Source organism: Taudactylus pleione, unplaced genomic scaffold (genome assembly GCF_031769625.1).
Source record: "Taudactylus pleione unplaced genomic scaffold, aTauple2 ptg000531l, whole genome shotgun sequence".
NCBI lineage: Eukaryota > Metazoa > Chordata > Amphibia > Anura > Myobatrachidae > Taudactylus > Taudactylus pleione.
This window is the reverse complement of record NW_028284933.1, coordinates 1,019,927-1,046,496: the sequence shown is the minus strand read 5'-3', so window position 1 is coordinate 1,046,496 and position 26,570 is coordinate 1,019,927. Positions and strand designations below refer to the sequence as shown.

Below are 26,570 nucleotides of genomic sequence, written 5' to 3'. Positions count from 1 at the left end.
GAGTCAATTAGCGCCCGAACAATGTTCGGGGCTAATTAGATACCGCCCATGGTCTGATTATCGGCAACGCCAACAAGCTACACATTACCTCTGACCGAATCAATAATCAAAAGAGAGCGTGTTATCTATTGCCAAAAAACTCAATCCTACACAGGACACATTAAAACAGACGATCACCCGATTATTGCCAAATGGACCTGATAATTGCATAGTGTGTACCTAGCTTTATAACAAGCAGTTAAAGACCGCTGTATATGTATGAGCTAACATTCAATGAGGATGAATAGAAATAATGATGATGATTTTTAAATTAAAATGTCTGAGGATGAGGGGGGGGACAGTGTTGGATGGGACAGTAATGAGGATCAGTGGTGTAACTACAGCCCCCGCAGACCCCGCTGTGGCTTGGGGGCGCGGGGCTTGTGGGGCACTGTGGCTGCAGATTCCATGCGGACTAGCCGTCCGCATGAAATCTGCAGAAAAAGGCCCTCCAAAAATGGTCGCAGCCTAGGAGGAGACAGATGCTAGAGGTCTTACCGGACCTCTAGCATTTGTTAGTCACCCAGGCAGGGCGGTAGTGCATAAGTGCCGTCTGCACTACACTATTAGCATAACAAACACACAGGCGCCGGCTGCTGTGTGTTTGTTTTAGCAGCCGATGAGAGTCAAACAGACTCTCATAGGCTGCTGCGCCCACTGCCGGAGCTGGATATCTTCTGGCTCCCGCAGTGGCTGATGGGAGAGCTCTCCCATCATCCAGAGTGGGTCGGCTCGGGAGGACGCCAGACGGAGGAGCTGATGCCGGAGCGGGGATCAAGGTAAGTGGAGGTCTTTTTTTTTCGTGTGTGTGTCTGTCTGGCCGGAGGGGGTTACTACCACTGGGGGCATTGCTGGGGGGGATAACTACTGGTACTGTTGGGGGAGGCACTACTACTGGGGGCTGGGGGGGTTACTACTACTGTTACTGCTGGGGGGGACTACTACTGGGGGGCATTGCTGGGGGGTTACTACTACTGTTACTGCTGGGGGGGACTACTACTGGGGGGAATTGCTGGGGGGGTTACTACTACTGGGACTACTGGGGGCATTGCTGGGGGGGTTACTACTATTGGTACTGCTAGGGGGGACTACAGGGGGCATTGCTGGGGAAGGTTACTACTACTGGTACTGCTGGGGGGGACTACTGGGGGCATTGCTGGGGGGTTACTACTACTGGTACTGCTGGGGGGAGACTACTGGGGGGCATTGCTGGGGGAGGTTACTACTACTGGTACTGCTGGGGGGGACTACTGGGGGCATTGCTGGGGAAGGTTACTACTACTGGTACTGCTGGGGGGGACTACTGGGGGCATTGCTGGGGGTTACTACTACTGGTACTGCTGGGGGGAGACTACTGGGGGGCATTGCTGGGGGAGGTTACTACTACTGGTACTGCTGGGGGGGACTACTGGGGGCATTGCTGGGGAAGGTTACTACTACTGGTACTGCTGGGGGGGACTACTGGGGGCATTGCTGGGGGGTTACTACTACTGGAACTGCTGGGGGGACTACTGGGGGGCATTGCTGGGGGGGTTACTACTACTGGTACTACTGGGGGGGACTAATGGGGGCATTGCTGGGGGGGTTACTACTACTGGTACTGCTGGGGGTACTACTACTGAGGGGCTTTGCTGGGGGGTTACTACTACTGGTACTGCTGGGGGGGACTAATTCTGGGGGGCATTGCTGGGGGGGTTACTACTACTGTTACTGCTGGGGGGGACTACTACTGGGGGGAATTGCTGGGGGGGTTACTACTACTGGGACTACTGGGGGCATTGCTGGGGGGGTTACTACTATTGGTACTGCTGGGGGTGACTACAGGGGGCATTGCTGGGGAAGGTTACTACTACTGGTACTGCTGGGGGGGACTACTGGGGGCATTGCTGGGGGGTTACTACTACTGGTACTGCTGGGGGGAGACTACTGGGGGGCATTGCTGGGGGAGGTTACTACTACTGGTACTGCTGGGGGGGACTACTGGGGGCATTGCTGGGGAAGGTTACTACTACTGGTACTGCTGGGGGGGACTACTGGGGGCATTGCTGGGGGGTTACTACTACTGGTACTGCTGGGGGGAGACTACTGGGGGGCATTGCTGGGGGAGGTTACTACTACTGGTACTGCTGGGGGGGACTACTGGGGGCATTGCTGGGGAAGGTTACTACTACTGGTACTGCTGGGGGGGACTACTGGGGGCATTGCTGGGGGGTTACTACTACTGGAACTGCTGGGGGGACTACTGGGGGCATTGCTGGGGGGGTTACTACTACTGGTACTACTGGGGGGGACTAATGGGGGCATTGCTGGGGGCTTACTACTACTGGTACTGCTGGGGGGACTACTACTGAGGGGCATTGCTGGGGGGTTACTACTACTGGTACTGCTGGGGGGGACTACTACTGGGGGGCATTGCTGGGGGGGTTACTACTACTGTTACTGCTGGGGGGACTACTACTGGGGGGAATTGCTGGGGGGGTTACTACTACTGGGACTGCTGGGGGGCATTGCTGGGGGGGTTACTACTATTGGTACTGCTGGGGGGGACTACAGGGGGCATTGCTGAGGAAGGTTACTACTACTGGTACTGCTGGGGGGACTACTACTGAGGGGCATTGCTGTGGGGTTACTACTACTGGTACTGCTGGGGGGGACTACTGGGGGCATTTCTGGGGGGGTTACTACTACTGGTACTGCTGGGGGGGATTACTACTGGGGGCACTGCTGGGGGGGACTACTGGGGGCACTGCTGGGTGGGACTACTACTGGGTGCACTGCTGGGTGGGACTGCTTCTAGGGGTACTGCTGGGGGGACTGCTCCTGGGGGCATTGCTGGGGGGGACTACTACTGGGGACATTGCTGGGGGGCTACTACTGGGGGTACTGCACTGGTGGGACTACTACTGAGGGCACTGCACTGGTGGGACTACTACTGGGGAAATTATATAAGAGGCACTGCATAGGGGGACCACTACCTGGGGCACTATATAAGGGGCACTGCATAGGGGGGCCACTACTGTATAAGACCCCTGACAATGACCAGGTAATTTAAAAGTGATTAGAAGCCTTACTGTGGGGTATAAAATGGTGTCAGGGGGCAAATATGTAAGTGGCACTTCGGTAATAGGCATTACAGTGTGCGGCATAATGTGTAGTGGGCATTATGGTGTGTAGAATAATGTGTAAGGGACATTACGGTGTGTGGTATAATGTGTAAGGGGCATTACTGCAAGGAGGAAAAATACTGCAAACTGTCTAGGGGGGTGGGGCACATTTTTAACTTTTGCACTGGGAGCCAAATTGCGTATAAATGGCCCTGTAATTATTTTACCAAAATGCCATTGGGGGGGCATCAGAAATATTTTTGGCAGGGGGGAGCAAAATTTATAGTTACGCCACTGATGAGGATAAGATGAGTATGTTGCACTTGCAGAAGATAATGAAGATGATGATGTTAATGGTGTCCAAGTAAGGCTTCCATCAGTGGTGCCACCCCATGATTAGCACAATACTGTTCCTCTGTAAACAACAATATAAACTACCTTCATTGGTCTGATTCTCAGTCGCACCTGCTGTGATCACTGTAGCATCTTTTGCTGTAGTCGTGTCTGCGACTATGTGCTAATGCTAGTATCAATCCTTCCCTGGTGTAGAATCGTGCTTCTGAATGTGCAAGGACTGAGACGCCCACTTTCAGTATCCTTATAAACAACAATCCCACCTTGGTCTTTCTTTAGACGCCACCATCAGATGTACTATTGAAACTTGCACCAGCCCCATGACAGGTGCAGAGTCTCTGTATGAATATGTCCTCCTATGTGGACGATTCTGCGTCTCTATACACAAACACTGTAACCGACAGGGCCTGCAACACAACCATAACACACCTAAAGGACAGACCTTCTCCATGCATCGCTAAGCCATCTCTCTGTCACCGCCCAGAAACACCCAGTGTATTTCCTATACATTTCTGTGACTGTGCATCTCCTATGTGCATCCATTGTAACTGTGACACTGCCCATGGGACTCTGGGTCTGACATATATGCACAGATGGTGTAATGGTTAGCATTACTGCCTCACAGCACTAAGGTCGTGGGTTCAATTCCCACTACGGCCCTAACTGTGTGGAGTTTGTATATTCTCCCTGTGCTTGCGTGGGTTTCCTCCCACACTCCAAAAATATACTGGTAGGTTAATTTACTCCCCAAAAAATTAATCCTAGTGTGTACTGTATGAGTGTGTGCATGTGATAGGGAACATAGGCCCTGATTCAGAGCCGGACGCTCTGACAGAGCGCTCGCTCTGAATCAGAGCCGTCCCTCTTACTTTTTGGAGTGGCCTCCTGGCCGCTTGCATAGCTGTGGGTGACCACCCACAGCTATAGCGAGCGGCCAAAATGATGGTCGCGATGGTCAAGACCATCAGGACCATCGGGCTTGCGACGAGACCCTTGTGGCTGCAAGTCCTGGAGTGCTTTTGGCTCTATCAGAGCCAAAAGCACTCTCACTGACATCACTAGTGATGTCAGTGGGGCCGGCCCCAGACGGTAGGTGTTCCCATGGGAACGCCTCCGTCTGGCAGCCACGCCCCCGGCACGCCCACCAAAGTGGGCGTGCTGTCAATCACCATCGACAGCACGCCCCCTTTGGTGCGAGACCCATAACGACAGCTTGGCCGTCGTTATTCAGGTCTCGCGCATGCACGCTTGCGAGCGCTCGCGAGCGGGTCTGAATCAGGCCCATAGATTGTAAACTCCACTGGGGCAGAGACTGATGTGAATGGCCAAATATTCTCTGTACAGCGCTGCAGAATATGTGTGCGCTACATAAATAACTGGTAATAAATAAATAAAATTAGACATATGCGTAGAAGAAGAAAAATCACTCCACTCTGTCTGACATCAGCGGGGCATTAGACTCACAATCAGCCCCCTAGTGTCTAGAAATATTTTTAGCCCAAATTAGACAATATTTTTAAAGTGCATTTGTAGCCTTTGTCATATCACAGTAAAAAGAGGTAGAGGCATTAACCATCTAGACATCTCCTCCTTGTTAAACCATTTGCACATAGGGCCTGATTCAGAGCCGCTCGCTATTTGCGGTCGTTCGTTCAACAAAAAGGGGTGGCTATTCAAATGAACCGTTCGCTCTTTGCGGTCTGTTGACGCCTCTATGTCTGAACGAGCGAACAAAACTTGCGGTTGTAATTTTGAAAAAGACTCCCCCTGGCCGCTCGCACCATACGTCATGTCCGCTATTTATTAGATTAATCGAGTACATCGAACAGCGTATGAACTGCTCGCTATTCTTGGGGCTGGTGTTTGCTATCACAAATTTGCGAGCAGTTCTGGCTAGAAAATAACCCAGTGATGTGGTCAATGACGCTCCAGTATTAATTATGCACACCCTTAAAACGCCCGTTTTGACCTTTAAGCACGCCTGCGTTCGGATCTCCACTCCCCGTTTTCAAGCACCTTCCCCTGTTACCACCCACATATGCCTCCTCCTGTCACTCATATTAGCAGGCATTCGCTATTTAGCGAACAAACGATTTTCGGCCGCACTGACTGGTTCGCGCATGCGTATAACGATCCGTACGCATGCGCAGTTGGGCAAACATCGTTCGGCGCGAACGAGCGGCCGCTTACGAGCAGCTCTGAATCAGGCCCAAAGTTCATTCACATGGTGAATCAAAGCAGGAAAACTCATGAATAGTCCATCATCTGCTACCAGTCGCATGGATAAATGCTGTGTGCAATCTTCATTAATAATAATCACCATGTTCAACATCCTCATTACTAGGTAGTCTTACTGTATCCAATTTGCTATTGAAAACTCCCTCCCCTAATGCTATCCATGATTCCCAAGAAGAGTGCTTGTGCTGCTGAGGCTGAAGAATCATTACAGAAGGAGAATAAATCTACTTTCTTTCAAACAATGATCGTCGGTGAAACTATTGTTTGCAAGAAGGACAAAGTACAGTATGACAACCAGCATCTTGTTGCACTAAAGACATGTTAACTATGTTAGCACTGAATTTCTGTCCACTTTTTTACCATCAATACTGTACATCAGGTTATATCAGATTAGTTGAGGTCATGTGTCCACGCTTGAAACTTCATCTTGAGTCCATTTCTCTAGGATGGTAATTCCTCAGCTGTGCTGGCAGATGAAAGACAAAGGGGGAGATGTATCAAACCAATCAGCTCCTAACTGTTGTTTTTCAAACACAGCTTGCAGTTAGAAGCTGATTGACTGGTACTTTATCTCCACCTCATCTCTCTACAAGGTTAGTAATTGTTTTGCTTCTTTATTTAAATGAGGCCAAAAGTAAAAAAAAAAGTGGCATTGCAGTGGCAGACAGGATGGCAGTTTAATAGAAAACTATACAATGTTATATTGTTCTCATTAATCGAGAACTAGATCAGAGGCACAAGACCAGCACAGTTAAATGGAGGTGGAGTATTTAGTGGAAGCTAGGTAAAGAATTAATTCATTCATTCATTGATTAATTATTTGATTACAATACTATTATAACTATAAAAAATAACAACTCTGAGGGGTATATAGTATTTACTAAGGTGAGAGTTTTTAGAAGTGGAGATGTTGCCCATAACAACCAATCATATTCTACTTAACATTTAACTAGCACATTCTTGGAGATAATAACTAGAATCTGATTGGTTGCTATGGGCAACATCTCCACTTCTAAAAACTGTCACTTTAATAAATATACCCCTGAGATGTTTTCCTCATTTTTAGGAAATAGCTTCCTATGCCGATCACTCAAAAAGTTCCCGACTGTGCTAAACACACACAGGAGTGGGCAGTTTAAGTAAAACAAAACTAGTTTGTTCAAGGGGCTCCAAAATCATTTTGTTTCTTCCTAGTATTCAGAGGTGACTGTGTAACATGCTAATTTGTACATTTTCTTTAAAATAATTATCCACTATTCTATTGATGCTTACTGTATCAGATTGAGTCATGGTAAAGGTGTCAATAATTTGGGGCAATTCTTTTAAGTCTGACCAGATGTCATAATGGTGTTTCACTCTGGTGCACTGAGTTGACTCATCATTATCACCAGTGGGTCTCTTGAAAAAGGTCAGTTTTTCCTGGCAGCAGCATTTGCAGGAGAAACTGAATCAGGAGATGTCATCTGGTCCTGTGCCACTTGAGCTGACAACTTGCTAACAAGAAGCTCTGTGCATCTCTTAATATATGTGTCAGTTGGAAAGAAAGACATTATGTATGACATAAAGCTAGGAATTAAGTATGTTTGTCAATATTTAGTGGTCCCATTACAATATGTTTTAAACCCTTTGGTCCTGGTGAAGTGAATAAAGAACTTGAGCTACAAGTCCAACATACTTACTGGAATTGCATTGTTTGATCTCCTCCTTCCATTTCTCTAGCTGCTTTTCAAGTAGTTTAAATCACCTGACTCAGGCTGGCAGTGTCTGAACTCAAATGATTTCAGTAGCTTGCATAAACAGAGTGTATTCTCCACTTTGCTGGAGTAAAGTACAATCCTCCCCCTCTCCCAGTTACTATGTCATGGCTTGTTGTGTACAGTCGCTGATACACATGAAGGGTGGAATTACACATGGTTACTACCACTTGTTTCAGTTGATTGCATGGAAAATATAACTGTTGTTGCAGCTGCTGTCATCCTCTACATACGGTTGCAGAATATGTCCAGTATTGTTTTGTGCCTCAGACAGCATATCCTGCACCCCTTTTAGTGTTAAAAAATTCTGAACCACCAAGTTTATTGTGTGTGCAAAACATGGTACAAGTTCAAATTCACCCATTTGTAATACACATACAATGTTACTTGCGTTATCGGAAATGACAATGACAAATCCTTAGTGGGGTAAGCCATATTGCTATCACATCCCTGAGTTTTTCCAACAGGTTGACACCTGTATGCCTCTTATAGAAGCAGATAATACAGAGATTAGCCTGCCTATAAATGAGCTTGCATTGTGTGTTATATACTACTGCTGCTGTTGAAGGCGATACACTCACCCAGTGGGCTATCACAGTGATGTAATCTTAAGTTTGACCAGTACTGGTCAACATATCTGTAGTTAAGTGGATACTTGGTATAATGCATTTTCCAGGTCAAGAATATATATTTGTTAACTTCCTGGTACAGGTGAGAAATTGCAGTTCTGGTACAATGGAATTGAGATTGAATTTGGTAGCAGGGTCACAGGATATCAGCTAATTGTCTAAAACCAAATGCATTGATGGTGGACATTGGACATAACTCTAATATTAACAAAGCCATCATGACTTCAGTGATCTGCTGTACAACAGGATGGCAGCTTTCTTACTTGCTTCCTCTTGCAAATGAATGTTTCACAGTGAATTGTTATTTGAAACTACTAGTCTTCTTGGTCCCCTTCTGGGATGAAGATTCATCCACAGCAGCCCTAGCATGCAAGATTCTTCCTGGAAATACTGGAAATGGGAGGAGTCAATTAGACTTTGCAAATTGGATTCATGAGGACTACCTCTGATCATTATGTTGGAGATGGAGATTACATGTTCTGGGATCTATACATGCTGTTGGTAGCTGATGCTTTACTGCTTGTTATTATTATTATTTTTTTTTCAGATTTTGCTAAATAACTTTTTATTGAACTCACTTTAAATGACATAATAGGGAGTATGTCCTTATATGGTTATCGCCCCTACCTCTCCTTAATTTGGCCTCACAAATGGTACAGATGGCTTTACAAATATTGTCAGGAATTGGGAAAAATGATTCCACATGAAAGAGGTGACTTTTTTGGTCTTATGTCCAGGCATGACAGTGGTCTTCATCTTATTACTGGTAACTACCAGTGGTGGCTGATTTACTTTGACAGAAACATACTCATTAGCGCTAGATGCACAAATATCCTTCTCGTCCTCTTGCACTTCCACAGTAGCAGTCTCAATTTCAATGTTACCATCATTACTGTTACTACTATTCATCCTTACATTTGCAGAGGGTGCATAAATGGTGGAAGGAGGCATCTCTACAATTACAGTTTTAGAAATGTCAGATTCACACATAGGACTTGTGGACACTACTCTCCTGAGGGATCTGTGAAGTTTGTGAACACTGGGCCTGATTCAGTAAGGATCGCAGTTGCAAAGACGCATGCAATAGGTCGATTAATTCATATTGTACATGCATATGCATTGCAGTGTGCATGCGCAAACTAGCAACTGCAATGGGAAATGCATTTGCAGAGTTTACGCAGACCCCGAGCACAGTGATTGACAGGAAGTGCCATTTGTGGGTGGTGATGAGGAGATGGTCAGGCGAACACAGGCGTGCCAGTGCACTGGGACGGCATTGCAGGGGCGTGCATAAATTATCCACTGCAATACCATACACAGCCTGAGGCTTCATTGTGTGCGCTGAAGTTAGCAATTCCTGAGTGAGGTCTGACCTGCCTTAACTGTGCGTATGGGTCTGATATTACTCGATGTTACCGATTATTTTGCTATGTTGCCCTAGTATACGGATGTGTGTAAGGGGAAGTGGGCGTCCTTATGGTAAGCAATGCGATTGCAAACATTTGCATTTCACCTCTAATAATATCAAATGCGGTGCGTGCGTTCTAGCAGAATAACGATCCTTGCTGAATCAGGCCCACAGTTTGTTCTTTAGCATTAGTGTTCTTTTAGTGCACTGAGGACTTGATTCAGACCCAGTCGCAGGGATGCGTTCGCTCGCTTCTAGCGATGGTTTGCAATTCGCAATGCACGTTGCTGAACCAGTGTTAGCAATCAGGATTCATTCACTCATTGCGCTTAGTCAGCCCAGAAGAGTGAGTGACAGGTGAAGCCATTTGAGGGTGGTTACATGGGCTGACCACTTGAAACCGGGGAGTGAAGATGCGAACGCAGGCGTGCCTGAGTGTTACAATGCCGTTTTAGAGGTGTGCATAATTAAGAGGCAGTGTCATAGTACACGTCACCTGGTTGATTTTTACACTGAACTGCTCTCAGTGCTTGTGGTAGGGTGTAGGCAACCGCAAGCGCTGCGGTCCCTCCCAATGTTACCCGAGGTACCAATGCTTTCATAGAGTGCCGGGATATGACGTCTGCTAGTGGGCATCTAAATACAAGCTAATGCGCGTCTACATACACAAAGCCATTGCTCGCCAAGACATGGTGGGCGTGCTTATGCCTTGCCGAGCGATCACATCCCATGCCGTCACTTAGTCATATTTGCATACGCTCTGTGCGAGCGTACGCATCTAGCGACCGTGTCTGAATGAGCCTCTGAGTTGTCTGATTTAAAGGTGAACCCTCTAGAATGAGAAGGTGTTGCATGTGAGGTTACTAAAGATATCTGTGTTTGGCCTCAGCTTCCTGTGTTTTTGCTCCTGCTCTTCTATCGAATGATCCATGATTGTCTTTATTTTTACACAAAAACAGGAGTAAAGCTACTGTTGTACAACGTAACTGGCACCACATACAACAATGAGTTAGGGAAAAGAGCAATGTTACCTTTACCATGCCATTTTATTAAACAAATGGAGATTTTTTACACCACCAATCTGTTGATCTCCATTGACCGTTCGGCCTCCAGGGCAATTCCTCCTCCGGTACGGCCGATTATCTGTGCTACTGTCGATACACCTGCTGCTTCTGGTCTGTGGGGAACCGGGATTTGCCTGAACTGCAACGTCTTTTCCTAGCTGCATACCATTTCATCTCGCCTCCATTGGGCGCTTCTAGTGTTGCCGTCGTCTCACAGGTTACTCTCCAGCACTGCCGGGAAGTTGACCACCCTCTCCAGAGTTGCGGCATTTCAGAACTTTACTTTCCACAACAGTCCTTCTGGTAAACATTCACTAGCAGAGCGATTTATCCTATTGATGTGGCAGATTTGCCGTCCTCTTATTGGAGGTATTAATTATACACTTACAACTCTGCCTATAACAGACTCACTGGCAGTTAGACTGCTGTGTGGAAATCAAGTTGTTGATTTGACATATATGATCAGTTTCACTTAAGGACACAGGGGGTCATTCAGACCCGGTCGTTAGCGCCGGTGTGCCCGGACCGGGTCGATGGCCCCCCACAGAGCATGCGCACAACGGCGCCATCGTGCGCATGTGTGAGACCCGCTACGACCAACAGCGCCGGTCGTAGCGGGTCTCGATCCAAAGGGGGCGAGCTGTCGATGTTGATTGACAGCTCGCCCCGTTTGGAAGGCGTGCCGGGGGGTGGCAGCCCAAACGGGGGCGTTCCCATGGGAACGCCTACCGTTTGGGGGCGGCCCCACTGACATCACTAGTGATGTCAGTGGAGAGCTTCTGGCTCAGACAGAGCCAGAAGCTCTCCAGGGCTTACGACAAGGGATACCCTACCCTAGGGTCTCGTCGTAAGCCCCGATGGTCGCGATGGTCTTGACCATCGCGGCCATCACCTTAGGCGGTCGTAAGGCTGTGGATGTTAACCCACAGCCTTACCACCGCAAAGGAGGACGTCTTGAAAATTCAAGAGGTCCTCCCCTCATTCAGACTGACCGCACGCTCTGTGCGACCGGCTCTGAATGAGGTCCACAATGTGACCTGGTCCTTTCAAGCATTGCATCGGCAGGTGACATAATTTCTGTGGCTTTAACTGCTATTTCCTCCTTATGCTAAAATAGAGCTCATAACTCCAATGCACAGGTACTTTGTATATACTAAGCTACTGGTTACATGTGTTGCAACAGAGCGTATCGGTTTTAGTTACTTTTTTATTTGATACCTAGTAGCCAATAATGTTTTCATAGTTAAGTTATCCAGTTGGCTTAAGTAACATCTTGGTATTCTTTTTAAGTCTGGTACCAGTACTATTTATAGTCACTTTAATTAGTTTTATCATATAATGTAGGAGTATATTTGAAACAGAAATCAATTCATCCGGATACTGTTATACTGTTTTGTGTTCTCATATAAATCTATACATTTGTATATCATTATTGCTGTTTTATTGAATGAAGTATGTTGTATTCTGAAGAGTTTATACAATAACTCGGACCCAGTAAAGGTCACTAAATAATAGAGTAAAGGACAGACATAATTTTATTGTCATAATAACAATTATAATAATAATAACAATAATGTACTGCAACGAATCAATTCATTTTTGCTATTAGTTTTATTTAATTATATTTTTCCCGTTACTAAACTTTTTATTTTTTTTATAATTCCTCGCTGTCTGTACAATGGGCCTTTTATTCAGAGCTGTGTCTTTGGAAGCAGCAGTGATGGTAACATGTGCTGATGCCACAGGAGGCACCTTGTGTAACTAAACGCCTCCTGCCGGTTTCTGTGATCAGCTGCTGCATCTGAAGATGCAGCCATCAGGTCACTTGCGTGACCATTGGTTACGTGAGAGACCCGCAGGTCACTCATGATCAGTGGCGGCTCTAGAGGTGGGGATGCAGTGCAGTCCAAAATTCAAATAGGGGAGCCACACCAACTGCCCTTTCCAATACTGTCATATTGCTAATGATGGCCGCTGTTTTCACACAGCTGGGCCAATGAAGCTGCATCAGAAGATGCAGACACTGGCCTCAGCATATACCCGTTTTCCTTTACATTGGCCGAAGCCACCCCTTACCCACCTCCAAACAGCTACAGCAAGTCAATTATGCTGCAGCTTAGGGGGCCCTGCGAGCGATCTCGCAGACACTGATCGGCACATGCGCAGTGCACATCCTGTGCATGCGCCGATCGGTCGCTATCGGAGTTCTACACAAACGATCAGAGTTGCGTCAGCTCTGAATCGGACCCAATGACACTGACTCTGCACAGATCACCCCAACAGAAATCACAGCTGAGGATTTCATTACAGCTTAGCTGTCCCCATCACCACTTTATGAATGTATGAGTATGAAGCACATGAAACGCAAAACAAAGGTGATTATCAAAAAATTGCACAGAACATTGTAAGATTTGGCGGCTTCTCATGATGTGCAGAACAAGGAAAGGAAGGCTGGTTTTGTTACCTTAAAACTTAACGTGCGTATCCATTAGGCAATGGGGTAATGACAGTACGATTACAACATTGTAATCGTACAGTCATTCCTCAACCCCTGTAGTGCCTACACTGACCGACATGTCGTTCAGTGCAGGCACCTCACTCATCCCCGAACATGCACAATATGTCTTTATCGGCAGATTGACCGGCATGTTCAGGTGATGATTAATGTCGAAAATGACCAGAGCACCCGGCATCGCTGGTCGTTTCCAACATTTTCATGCCTGATTTATGCACGATTAATTAGCGATTGAACGATTACGATGTTGTAATCATTCCATTGCTCTGTTTAATCGGAAAGTGGATACGTGACTTTACTGTTGGTTTATGTTTATATTTCTTACTACAAAATAGATACAATTTTATCCTTAGGCAGCTAAAGAATCTGTTTGCATGAATTAAAAATTATAAGAGATCTCTCCTACTCCCATCAGAATGTTATTTACCAACTTATAAATTCCCGATTTATTATTTTTCACCATGGCAATGACGACATTATAGGAACATAAGCATTTTGATTGAACACAGGAGCTCATTCAGACCCATTCGCTATTATGCAAACGCTCGTAGCTGCCGATAGTCACTTTACTGCGCATGCGTACGCATTGCAATGGGCATGCACGAACCAGCGCGTGAGATCAGGATGCATACGCACTTTGCGCATAGACAGCCCAGCAGAGTGAGTGACAGAAGAGGCCGTTTGTGGGTGGTGACAGGGGCGGTCCACTATAAACGGGAGCGTGGAGGTGCGAACGCAGGCGTGCCTGAGTGTTTCAACGCCGTTTCATAGGCGTGCAGAATTAACAGTCAGCGTCATAGTACACATAACTGGGTTGTATTTCACACTGAAGTGCTCGCAGTGCTTGCAGCAGGGTATAGTCAACCTCAAGCGCTGCGTTCGCTTCCGATGGTACCCAATGTAGCGATGCTTACATACACTTCCTGGAGATGACGTGCGCTAGTGGGCATCTACATACACTAAGTGATCACAAGCCAAGACATAGTGGGTGTGCTAATGCCTTGCCATCTGATCGCCTGCCATGCCGTCACTTAGCTGAATTTGCATATGCTGGGAGCGAGCATACACATCTAGCGAGCGGGTCTGAATCAGGCCCACAGTTTAATTAAAAGTGCAAGTTAACCAGGCTCAGGTGAGCGCAATTCATCCCAGCATGCTTTATCAGCTGATCATTGGGAGGGTATGCTGGGACTTGTAGTTTCACAACAGATGGAAAGCCACAGGTTGGCCATGCCTGTACTATACTATGAAATATTTATATATATATATATATATATATATATATATATATATATATATATCATTTTTTTTATTCATTCCTTTTATTCCCATTGAAAGAGCTGCATAGAGTTGAATATACCCTAATATGTTGCATTGGGGTCAATCTTGGGGTCAATAAATGCATGCACCCGAGAAATACAAGAGTCAATTAGAAATGCCAATACACTGTACTCGCAGCGAGTGGGTGCATCTTTTCTATAATAAGCAGATAAAAGAACGGGAAACTATCCTGGACCACAAGAAAATTACAAATGAGACAGCAGGAATATATAGAAGGCTGTTAGTGACAACTGAGATAGCAGGATCATATAGAAAGCTGTTAGTGACAACTGAGATAGCAGGATCATATAGAAAGCTGTTAGTGACAACTGAGATAGCAGGATCATATAGAAAGTTGTTAGTGACAACTGGGATAGGAGGATCATAAAGAAGGCTGCTAGGGACAACTGAGATAGCAGGATCATATAGAAGGCTGTTAGTGACCATAAGGAAAGTACTGGAAGTTCTTTAAAGGTGTCAAATGGCAGATTTTTGGACATTTTATTCATAGTTGACGAATTATAGGAAGCAAGGGTTTTCAACAAATTAAAGTCTTTCCAGCATTTCGGGGAACAGAAAGATGTATGTATAGTAATTTATCAGTGTTTTTATATGTTGATGAAAAGTTGGAATAAACACTTTTACCTGTCATCTTCAAGTTGTAATACCCCTCTACCATCAATAAAACACCCCTACATACCTGTCCCACATCATTTACACTTCTGTATACCTGTCCCACATAATTTACAACTCCGTTTACCTGTCTCACATCATTTACACTTCTGCATACCTGTCCCACATAATTTACACCTCTACATACCTGTCCCTCATCATTTACACCTCCACATACCTGTCCCACATCATTTACACCTCCACATACCTGTCACACATCATTACACTTCCACATATCTGTCCCCTATAATTTACACCTCCACATACCTGTCCTACATCATTTACACCTCCACATACCTGCCCCACATCATTAACACCTCCACATACCTATCCTACATCATTTAAACCTCCACATACCTGTCCTACATCATTTAAACCTCCACATACCTGTCCCATATCATTTACACCTCCACATACCTGTCACCCATAATTTACACCTCCACATACCTGTCCCTCATCATTTACACCTCCACATACCTGTCCCACATCATTTACACCTCCACATACCTGTCCCATATCATTTACACCTCCCCATACCTGTCCCATATCATTTACACCTCCCCATACCTGCCCCACATCATTTACACCTCCACATACCTGTCCTACATCATTTACACCTCCACATACCTGTCCCTCATCATTTACACCTGCACATACCTGTCCCTCATCATTTACACCTGCACATACCTGTCCCACATCATTAACACCTCCACATACCTGTCCTACATAATTTACACCTCCACATACCTGTCCCACATCATTTACACCTCTACATACCTGTCCCACATCATTAACACCTCCACATACCTGTCCCACATCATTTACATCTCCACATATCTGTCCCACATCATTTACTCCTCCACATACCTGTCCCTCATCATTTACACCTCCACATACCTGTCCTACATCATTTTTCCCTTTGGTAAACTTTTTAGAGAAATTCACCTGAAAACCAACATGTATTTATAGTTCCAATTCTGCGATTTAAACCCCTATAATGGCATGATTTTTCAATGGTAGGGATGCATCGAGGTTCTGTACTGTGGGTCTGATTCAGCACAGATCGCAATTGCAACTGCGTACGCAGATGGAGTGATTATTAGCCACTGCACATGCGTATAAGCCGCACTGCACATGTGCGGCCATTGCACTGCGATTACGTACGCACATAGGAATCCATTGCAGAGTGAGTAAGAGCATGTGAGCGTTTGGGGGTGGTGAAGGGAGGAGGTGGGAGAAACGCAGGCGTGCCTTTCCGTTTGAATGCTGTTGCATGCAGTGGCATAAGTTCATCCCAGACGCCCGGAGGCAAGTTATTATTTAGTGCCCCCCTATCCCCTATATTTACAGCCCTAAGTGGGGTGAATATATTGTGGGTGATGGAGGAGGTGCCCCTTCAGTGCTGGAGCCCGGTGGCAGGTGCCTCCATTGTCTCCCATAGTTCTGCCCCTGGCATGGGCGTGCATAAATTAGCCACTGCGATTGCCTGCGCAGCTCTGAGTACTCACTGCGTGCGACGAGATTTTCTGCATCAGGTCAGTCCTGTTGTAGTTGTAAGTGTGCGTGATGGACCGATCTGCTTCAATGGTACTGATGTATACGCAGGACTGCGAGGTATTACAGATGTGAGAAAGCAGCAGTGGGCGTCTCTATGCTGGCGGAGCTGTGGCAGGCATTAGCATAATTTCAAAGCTATATTGCGTGCGATTCACAGCTGCAATAGCAATTCTGATCCTTACTGAACCTTTATCCTGCTCAGGAAGGTAACATAAAACAGTATTTTAATGCACAAATTCTACTTGTACTGTGGCAATTTCTCTTTATAGAGCAGACAAATAAAATCATGTTTATTTCGGAATGGGATTGAAATGCCGGCGGATGCCCGACAGGATCAGGATCCCAACAGAGGCAGGCAAGTATCCTAACCACACCTGTACCCCCCTAACCCTCTCTTAGTGGTGTCTAACCCTAACCTCCACCCCTAGTGCCTAACCCTAACCTACTCCCCGGGGTGCCTAACCCTAACCCCCCCCTTACCGCTCCCTAAACCTAACCCTCCCGGGAGGGGTGTTCCTATCCAAGACCTCTACCTGGGGTTACCTAATCCTCCACCCTAGGGGTGCCTAACCCTAATCTCCCCCCAAACCTAACCACGCTAGACTCCCTAATCCTAACCCCCCTCGCACGGCTAACCCTAAGGGAGCTTCGGACTTACCTTCTTACGGGATGTCGTTCTCGGCGTTCCGGCGTCGGGATCATGATAGGAGTCAGTATTTCAACGCCTATCATAAATCCCTAGCCGGCATTCCATTGTTGGGAATGTGACGGGGGGGCGGTCACATGACTACATCCCTTTATTCCATTAAATTAACAACAAAAGAAAAAAAATCTAAAATTTACCTTGTAAAACTAAACCAATAAATAAGTTATTCTCAGTGAATTGGTTGCACACCGAAGGGGAAATGTAAAGAACAGTGATTTGTAAAAACTGCACACTTTTAGCGATTTTTGCCATTGGATTTAAAGCTAAATTTTTTTTAAAGGCAAAATCAGATTGGTTTTAAAATGCTCTTCATTACCATTCCCCCTGAATGTCCCAATTATGACAGTTTCTCACTGTTTTTGGGCAACTACAAACACATATTTTTCAATGTCATAGAATTTTTCCGTTGTTTCTGAGCTCATATCTTCATAATATTTGATTGTATACCCTTCATCACATAGAGATTTCCTTAAAAATACATCATCATACTTTAAGGCAAAATACTTATCATTACAGACTGTAAAAAAATAAGCATTGATAACTCCAATCAATATTAAATGCCCCCCAGCTTTAAGTACAGATGACATATTTTTCAGGTTTGTGAGGAACGCGTTGCAATCTTGACTAATGCCATCCAGGGCTCGACAAGAGAGGACGCAGTCCGCCTGTGGTAGCTCTATAACGGATTTGGGGTTTTCCTCGACAAGACAACTCTTCTCAATAATCAGTTTCCCTCTTGTTATATCTTCTATATCCTGAAATCGTTTACTGAAAATTAAAACAAAGATGTCATCAAAATGTGTTATTATGATTATAGACATTAGTCATTTACTAACCTACTACATTTACTAACAAATACACTATGCAGTTAATTGTGTGCAACTGTATCTGTTTGTCTGCTTGGCATGTACTTCGATATTTTTGGCGATTGCAGATTTTGGCTATTATTACTTTTCGGCCACCCCCTTAATTAATTAGAACATGTGTACGATAAAAACCAGTGGTGGCTCCATGGGTGGGGCTGCAGCGCAGTCCAAAATTCAAATAGGGGAGCCACACCAACTGCCAGTGTCTCCCAGCCGGTGATGTTTGGTGGCAGTTGGTGTGGCTCCCCTATTTGAATTTTGGACTGCGCTGCATCTCCACCTATGGAGTCGCCACTGATAAAAACTACTTTTTATTGGAAGAACAGGTCATGAGTTAAATTACTGACCAAGGCACTATTTGTGCACAGTTTGTACCCCATGTGCTTCTGTGGGTGTCCTCAAGGTTCTCCCGTTTCCTCTCACACTCCAAAAACATACTGTCTGGTTTATTGGCTCCTGACAAAAAATTAACAGTAGTATGTATGTCCATGGAATAGAGAACATAGGGGATGATTATCGGGAATCTACGCATGCGTGGGACCCATTATGAGAGTGAATTTAAAGCCTGATTGACAGGCAGAGGCATTTAAGGGGTGATGCGGGGTCGGCCGGCATTCCCGAAAACCGGGGGCCACAGACTGTGTTCACGGATGAAGTTTCTTGGCCCTGCAAGCTGGCCAGCCTGAGTAAGCTGTGGCTTACTCAGCTGGCGGTCGGCCTGGCGCCGTACACCATGGTCGTGATGGTGATCCCAGCCTGCGACCTCGGTCGCAGAGCTGGGATCGCAAATGCAGCAGGAGGTGTCATACACCACCCTCTGCATTTGCATATTACCGAGGACAGAATTGCAAAGCTGCCTGTGTGCAGTTTTGCAATTCCGTCCGATGCTGAATAATCCACATAGACTGTAAGCTCCACAAGGGCAGGGTCTAATGTGAATGAGTAAAATTCTGCATGCAGTGAATCCCTAAATGTACACCCATTTAACTACATCATTCACAGCGCAATATCTGTACTCATTAAATATGCAAAGTATTATTTTATTTTACAACTTGGAAACTACATTGCCACTCTCCTCATCAGGAACAGGGTGTGCCGTTTTGGCAGGCGTGCAGGACCAATGTTCTAGGCCAGAGGTTCCCAAAGTCTACCATTACAGTCCGTGTCTTAGGAATATCCAAGCTTGAGTCCAGATGGTTAAATCAAGTGGACTGGGGTACTAATTAAGTCACCTGTGCTCAAGCATGGATATCCCTAAAACGTGGACTGTAATGGCGGACTTTGGGAACCTCTGTTCTAGGCTTTGAAATTACTACCAATACCTGATACTGGTTATGAACTGCTTCATTATACTCCAAGAAGCTGTAGCCCCTACCATAAAGAACTTTAGCACAAAAATAGACATATGACATCAGAATGGAGTATTTCTACAACTGGGTAGCTTTCTTGCTCTTTTACACATGACCATGACCCTTATTGAATTTAAAATAACAACATTTTTGTATACAAACAACATAAAAGTCAATGATAAAAATAGTTGTAATACTGATGTCACAGTATGCATACGGAAAGTGAGTAAATGTACCATAAGGGATGTAACTTGAAAAAATACTGTTTCTTTACACTACATATTAAACTGAAATATTGCTATTAAATATTACTATAATTAGAAATTTGACACTAGTAACAGGGATTGTACATTTAAACAGTAAGGTGGTGCCCCTAAGCTTACTGTAGGTACTAATAGTCCCCAAGAACCGATTTGATGTTTTATAGAAACATTTTTAAAAAATTACATAGGATTAATGCCCAGAGGCCCTGATTCAGAGCCGGACGCTCTGAATCAGGGCCGGTCATTTTTTTTTTTTTAGAACGGCCTCCTGGCCGCTCGCATAGCTGTGGGTGACCATCGGGCTTGCGACGAGACCCTTGTGGTAGGGTCTCGGGGCCGCAAGCCCCAGAAAGATTTTGGCTCTAACAGAGCCGAAATCTCTCCCACTGACATCACTCGTGATGTCAGTGGGGCCGCCCCCAAACGGAGGCGTTCACATGGGAACGCCTCCTCCGTTTGGGCAGCCACTCCCCCGGCCCGCCCACCAAAGGGGGCGTGCTGTTACTCAACATCGACAGCACGCCCCCTTTGAAGCGAGACCCTGAGCAACGGTTTGCCCGTCGCTATCCGGGTCTAACGCATGTGCACGACGGAGCCGGCTCCGTCGTGCGTATGAGCACTGGGCCACCATCAACCTGCTTGCGAGCGCATAGCGCTCGCGAGCGGGTCTGAATCAGGCCCAGAGTCAGTGGTAAATGAACAGTAGAGAGAACACAGAGGAATTTGATCTTCAATATCCTCAAAAGGTTCTGTTATACCGTGATTTACTGTAAGAATAGTGACTTTGTTTATGGACAGAAACCTTCCTCTCCTTGGAGGGACTATGGGCCTGATTCAGACCCTCTCGCAAGCGGTCCACTCGTTCGTACGCGGCCGATGTTATGCATTTGCGCATGTGTATGCATCACAGTGTGCGTTCGTGAACTAGTCCGAGCGAACCGGAATCGCTCGTTCGCCCAGCAAAAACAGCCCAGTGGAATGAGTGACAAAAGTGGCCGTTTGTGGGTGGTAACAGGCAGGGCAGTAGTAATGGGGGAGTGGAGTTGCGGGCGCAGGCATGCCAGTGTTTCCACGCCGTTATGTGCATAATTAACAGGCAGTGTCATAGTACACGTCACCTGCTTGAATAATACATTGAAGTGCTCGCAGTGCTTGCGGTAGGGTACAGTCAACCGCAAGCGCTGCGTTCATATCCGATGAAACCCAATGTACCGATGGTTGTATATACTTCCTGGAGATGACATACGCAAGTGGGTGGCTAAAGACAGGCTGGAGGGCGTCTGTGAACACAAAGTGAACGCTCGCCAAGACATAATGGACATGCTTATGCCTTGCCGTGCGAGCGGCTGCCTTGACGTCACTTTGAAAAATTTCCATACGCTGAGAGCAAGCGGCCGCATCTAGCGAGCGGGTCTGAGTAAGGCCCTAAGTTCTTCCCCTCTCATTTGCTGGTATAGCACTTATTAATTTAAACCCCATTCTGTGAAGTTGTGTATTGTTACATCAGAGGCTCCAATTCTCTGGGGTTAACTGTAGAACTGCACATAGAACGTAAATCCTCCCATATTATGCAATATGCAATACAATTTATGGCATTTGGAAATGTTTTTTTCCTGCTGTACTTTCTAGAAAGAAAGAACATTAGATGTGACATCGACAAGACTCCGAAAATAATTTAGAAAATTCCACATTATTTCCCCCCCTGCCAGCTAAGTTTTATTAAAGAAACCAGACTTATTACTTTTAGCGCAATATTAAAAATGTGATGATAATAGTAGTAATAATAATAATTATAATAACCTTGCAACTCCTTGCTCCGCAGCGATTTGGGCAGCATAAGACCAATCATGGGCATCTGAATCTTTATTCTTCCACTTTCTCAGTTCCTTGATACATTGGTCATTACAATCTAGAATTTTAATTTCTTTAAACACCTGACAAGCCGGAAAAAGGTGATAGAGTATAGGACCATAACTTATATCATACAGGGTGTCTCCACAAATGGCTTCTGTAGAAAATATAACACAATGAATACAGATCTGCCAATCTTGAAAGGCCTATGCTTTTACTAGTAACAGTCTACAAATCTGCTGATCATCTCCATACACTAGCAATCTACAGCCCCAATTGATCTGTGAAATCCAACATGTTGGACAATCTGATTTACTAGTTCCAATCACTTTTTGGTTGAAATCTGCGATCTGTGAACCCCATACATTACAGATTTTATTTTTTTACACAATCATCTGCAAAAATGCAGAATTGCCACGATTGATTGATGATGTATGGGGTCATTTAATCTAGTAAGAGATTGCACAAGAGATTCCAAGGAAGGAAGAGAAGAGAGGAACTCTATGCTGAATAAAGGTTTTATAACAAATTTTGCCTCATAACTCATTGCATACATACCGGAGGAGAACACCTGGTGAAGCTTTTTTATTGTCTTGACAACTAACAGCTGTAAAATGTCTTTATCTGATGTAGCTGAAAAATATGTCTTAAGATATTGGTCTATATCCAAGTCATGGTAACGCTTTTGAGGTGCGGAATCCATTGTGTAAGTCTTCCAATTGCGAGTTATTCTTCTAATGGTAAAAAGAAGCCCACAACCATGTTATATAGTACATTAATAGGATGATCTGAATAACAGATTGAATGTTAATGCATTATGCCATTCTTTATGGGGTATCACATGCTGAACATACAGTATGTATATACGTTAATTATATCCTGGTGTGATAATTCCACCAGGATGCCAGTGACTTTGCGCTTATAATTATTCAGGATTATTTTGTAAATATGAGAAAATTCAAAGCTTGCATCCGGTAGAGAGTACAATATATATTTATAAAACATATACATCATTCATAAACAAGGAATATAGCTTGTATAAAGCAGGTATAAGTTTATAAAAAAAAGTTTAGCAGTGATAAAATATCAGGAAGATGGGGCTCTGCGGTGCAGTAAATGACAAGAAATGAATCATTAAAAAAATGGCATAACATGAAAATTTAAAAAAAGTGAAAAAGTATAAAAAGTTATATATTATAAGGTGGGCTCAGAGACAGATCTATAAGGGGTGCAGGATTTGCGGTGCAAATGGGCCACTGAGTCCCAGAGCACACCCTGCACCCATTTATAATACTTACCTCTCCATCAGTGCTGCAGAAATTACTGGGAGAAAGACGCAGACGCCATTTTCCCAAAGATCTGTGCATTTGCAGTATTGAAATTACCAGTATTGAAATTGGCGCGGTAGTATGTTACCAGAGAGATCGGCACATGTGCAGTTGAGGCCAGCGAGAGTCATGGAGAGAGTGCACACAGGTTCCCTCTTCAGTTAAACGGGAAGCAGTTGGGAAGCCGAAGGAGGGAATCCCGACAGCCGGCTTCCCGACTGTCTAATCCCGGCAAGGGCTAAATGACAGGCGTCGATATCTCGACGCCTGTCATTTTACCAACGCCCGGCATCCCGTTCGAAGGTAAGCTGGGTGTCGGGCGCGGACAGCCGCACGGGGGGGGTTAGGTTCAGGGCTCCCGGGGGGAACTTAGGGTCAGGCACCCCCCCGGGAGGGTTAGGTTTAGGCTAGGGGAAGTGGGGGTTAGGGTTAGGCACTCCCCGGGGGGAGGTTAGGGTTAGGCACCCCCCAGGAGACTTAGGTTTAGGCAGCGGGGAAGGGGGGTTAAGTTTAGGCACTTAGAGGTGGGATTAGGGTTAGGCACCCCTAATTGAATTAGGTTAGTTATACTTAATTCTATAGATGATCGGGATTTCCTCCTCTCTCGGGCTGCGGTAAATCATACTGAATCCCTGTTAAACAGCCCTTGATGCTAGAATAACTCTAAATCAGAATCAGAACCTATATGACACAATGCTCGATTCAATTGTTGGTGCACTTACAGTAGCCCTGAGATTGCAGATTTTGCATGCAGCCCTGTAGGGCTGTTAACAATAATCCATGATTTTGTGGTGAAATTGGTGATTTGGTATATCATTACTGGCATTGCCACACTGTTGCTATGGCACAATTGATTCAACTACTATTTAGTAAGTCCATGTCGCATTATATTGGAGGGAGAGGTGCAAGTTTAAATAAATGTGTGCAGACAGATTTTTTTTTCTAATCTGTACTGTGTTGTGCTGGGAGACCACATGACAGACCAGCAGGATGGAGCCGGAGGCTGCTGCGCGGACAGGTAAGTGTGGGACTGGGGGGAGGTGAGCGGAGGGGGGAGGGGAGATTTTAGGGGGTACACAAAATTACCGCAGCTCTAAGTAGTGCTGTGCATGCGCTGGGTTTACGAATGTAACAGCGCAAGCGCAGCACGGATTCCAGCTGCGGTAAGGTAGTGTAGTGAGGGAAAACTATCTATTTCCCGAAATGCTAGCATCACAAAAATGACAGCTTTTCGGAATAGATACTGATGGAGAGGAGGAATGATGAATTCCTCCTGTAATTAGGTAGAATTCCATGCAAGTTCTAAACCTAATTACCTCCATCAAATTTTATGTGTTAATGAATAGGCAGCTATGTCTGCTATATCTAGCCTGTACCTTTTTGTTACTTTGTAATCTTTTGGTCATGTATTAATATAGGTACGATGTGTGTATAATTTGTAACCATGGTGATGGGCGCACATTGGTGTCGTCATCACTTTGCGCGTAACGGCGCGATCCTGGCCGGATGCAGGAAGGATGAACACGGAACTATGGTGAGGGGGAGCACGTTATATAAGGTATAAGGTGTGTATTTATTGCTTTCTTTGTGTCCTGATGAGAATACTTCTGTATTAAAACGTCGACCTAGACTGCTACTAAGTGTGTGTTGTCTACATTTAAAATCCCTGAGTGCCGCCGTTCTTTGGTGCCTTGTCTATGTGATGCAGTGAGCCTGTGTCAGTATCGGAGGGCAACGAGATATTTGTATTGTCTATGAATGAGTGCCGGATTTTTCTTCTACATATATATGTGTATATATATATTAGGGGTGTGCACCGGCCACTTTTCGTGTTTTGTGTTTTGGTTTTGGATCTGGATCTTTCTTCGTGTTTTGGATCTGGATTGGTTTTGCCAAAACCACCCTTCCGTGTTTTAGGTTCTGGGTTTTGTGTTTTGGATCTGTATTTTTTTTAAAAAAAGCATAAAAACAGCTAAAATCACAGAATTTGTAGGTTTTTCTGTTCCTATGCAATTATTAACCTCAATAACCTTCATTTCCACTCATTTCCAGTCTATTCTGAACACCTCACAATATTGTTTTTATGGCCAAAAGGTTGCACCGAGGTAGCTGGATGACTATGCTAAGCGACACGAGTGGGCGGCACAAACACGTGGCCCATCTAGGAGTGACACTGCAGTTGCAGACAGGATGGCAGTTTGAAAAACTAGGCCCCAAACAGTACATACTGCAAAGAAAAAAAAGAGGTGCAAGATGGAATTGACCTTGGGCACTCCCACCCACCCTTATGTTGTATAAATAGGATATGCACACTTTAACAAACCAATCATTTCAGCGCCAGGGTCTGCCACATGACTGTGGTTGAAATGATTGGTTCGTTTGGGCCCCCACAAAACAAGCTGGCAATTAATGTGTCCCTGCACAAACTGGCTCTACGGAGGCAAGATGTCGTCCTCATCCTCCTCATCCACCGATTCCTTAGATAAAACAGGAAAAAGGGATTTAGGTGTCCCTGGACTGCTTACGGTCTTAGCCAAAGTTTCTGAACTTGACAGTAACTTTTTATGAACGCGCTGCAGGTGCCGTATAAGGGAGGATGTTCCTAGGTGGTTAACGTCCCTACCCCTACTTATTTCACCTTTACATATGGTACATATGGCAAGACAGTTGTTGTCCGGATTTGGATAGAAATATTGCCAGACCAAAGAGGTGGAATGTTTGGTCTTCTGCCCAGGCATGACCGTGATGGGCTTTTTCATCCCACGGACAACAACTGTCTCCCCCGGAGCCTGATTTAAACAAACCACATCACCATCAGGATCCTCCTCGCCAACTTCCTCCTCAGTGCCAGCTACACCAGTATCCTCATCCTGTTGTACTTCAACAGTGACATCTTCAATTTGCATATCAGCAAGTGGACTGTGGGTGCCTCCTTTCAGCACTTGCAGGGGGTGTGCAAATGGTGGAAGAGCCAACTCTTCCCGTCCAGTGCTGGGAAAGTCAGGCATCGCAACCGCCACCACACTTGGACTCTCCTTGGGGATTTGTGATATCTTCTTAGAATGCACAGTTCTTTGCTGTGCTTTTGCCAGCTTAACTCGTTTGATTTTTTTAGCGAGAGGAGGGCTTCCATCGTCATGTGAAGCTGAACCACTAGTCATGAACATAGGGAAAGACCTTAGCCGTTCCTTCCACTCCGTGTTGTAAATGGCATATTGGCAAGTTTACGTTTCTCTTCAGATGATTTAAATGTTTTTTTCAAGGTCATTTTCCTGGACTTTGTCATTTGGGATTGTATGTGCCCTCTACTATGACATTGGGCATCGGCCTTGGCAGACGACGTTGATGGCATGTTATCGTCTATGTCATGACTAGTGGCAGTAGCTTCAGCACTAGGAGAAAGTGGTTCTTGATCTTTCCCTATTTTATTTTTATCGGAGAAAGTTTGGTCCTCCACTTATGTTATATTGATTTGATATATACGTGCGGCTAAGGCGCACACAAACACAGAAAATATTTTTTTATTTTTTTTGGAGACTAGTGCACTTTGTGG

At 45.3% G+C, this 26,570-nt stretch overlaps 1 protein-coding gene across 1 annotated transcript; it reads right to left on the bottom strand.

The window, feature by feature from the left end:
- Window positions 1-17,710: 17,710 nt before the first annotated feature.
- LOC148501165 (nicotinamide N-methyltransferase-like) lies at window positions 17,711-22,392 on the bottom strand. Its single transcript, XM_088450856.1, has 3 exons — window positions 22,248-22,392; window positions 21,639-21,846; window positions 17,711-18,128 (listed from the first exon to the last, which is right to left on the bottom strand). The coding sequence occupies exons 1-3, from the start codon at window positions 22,390-22,392 to the stop codon at window positions 17,711-17,713; spliced, it is 771 nt and encodes a 256-aa protein (XP_088306982.1).
- Between the last annotated feature and the right edge of the window lie 4,178 nt (window positions 22,393-26,570).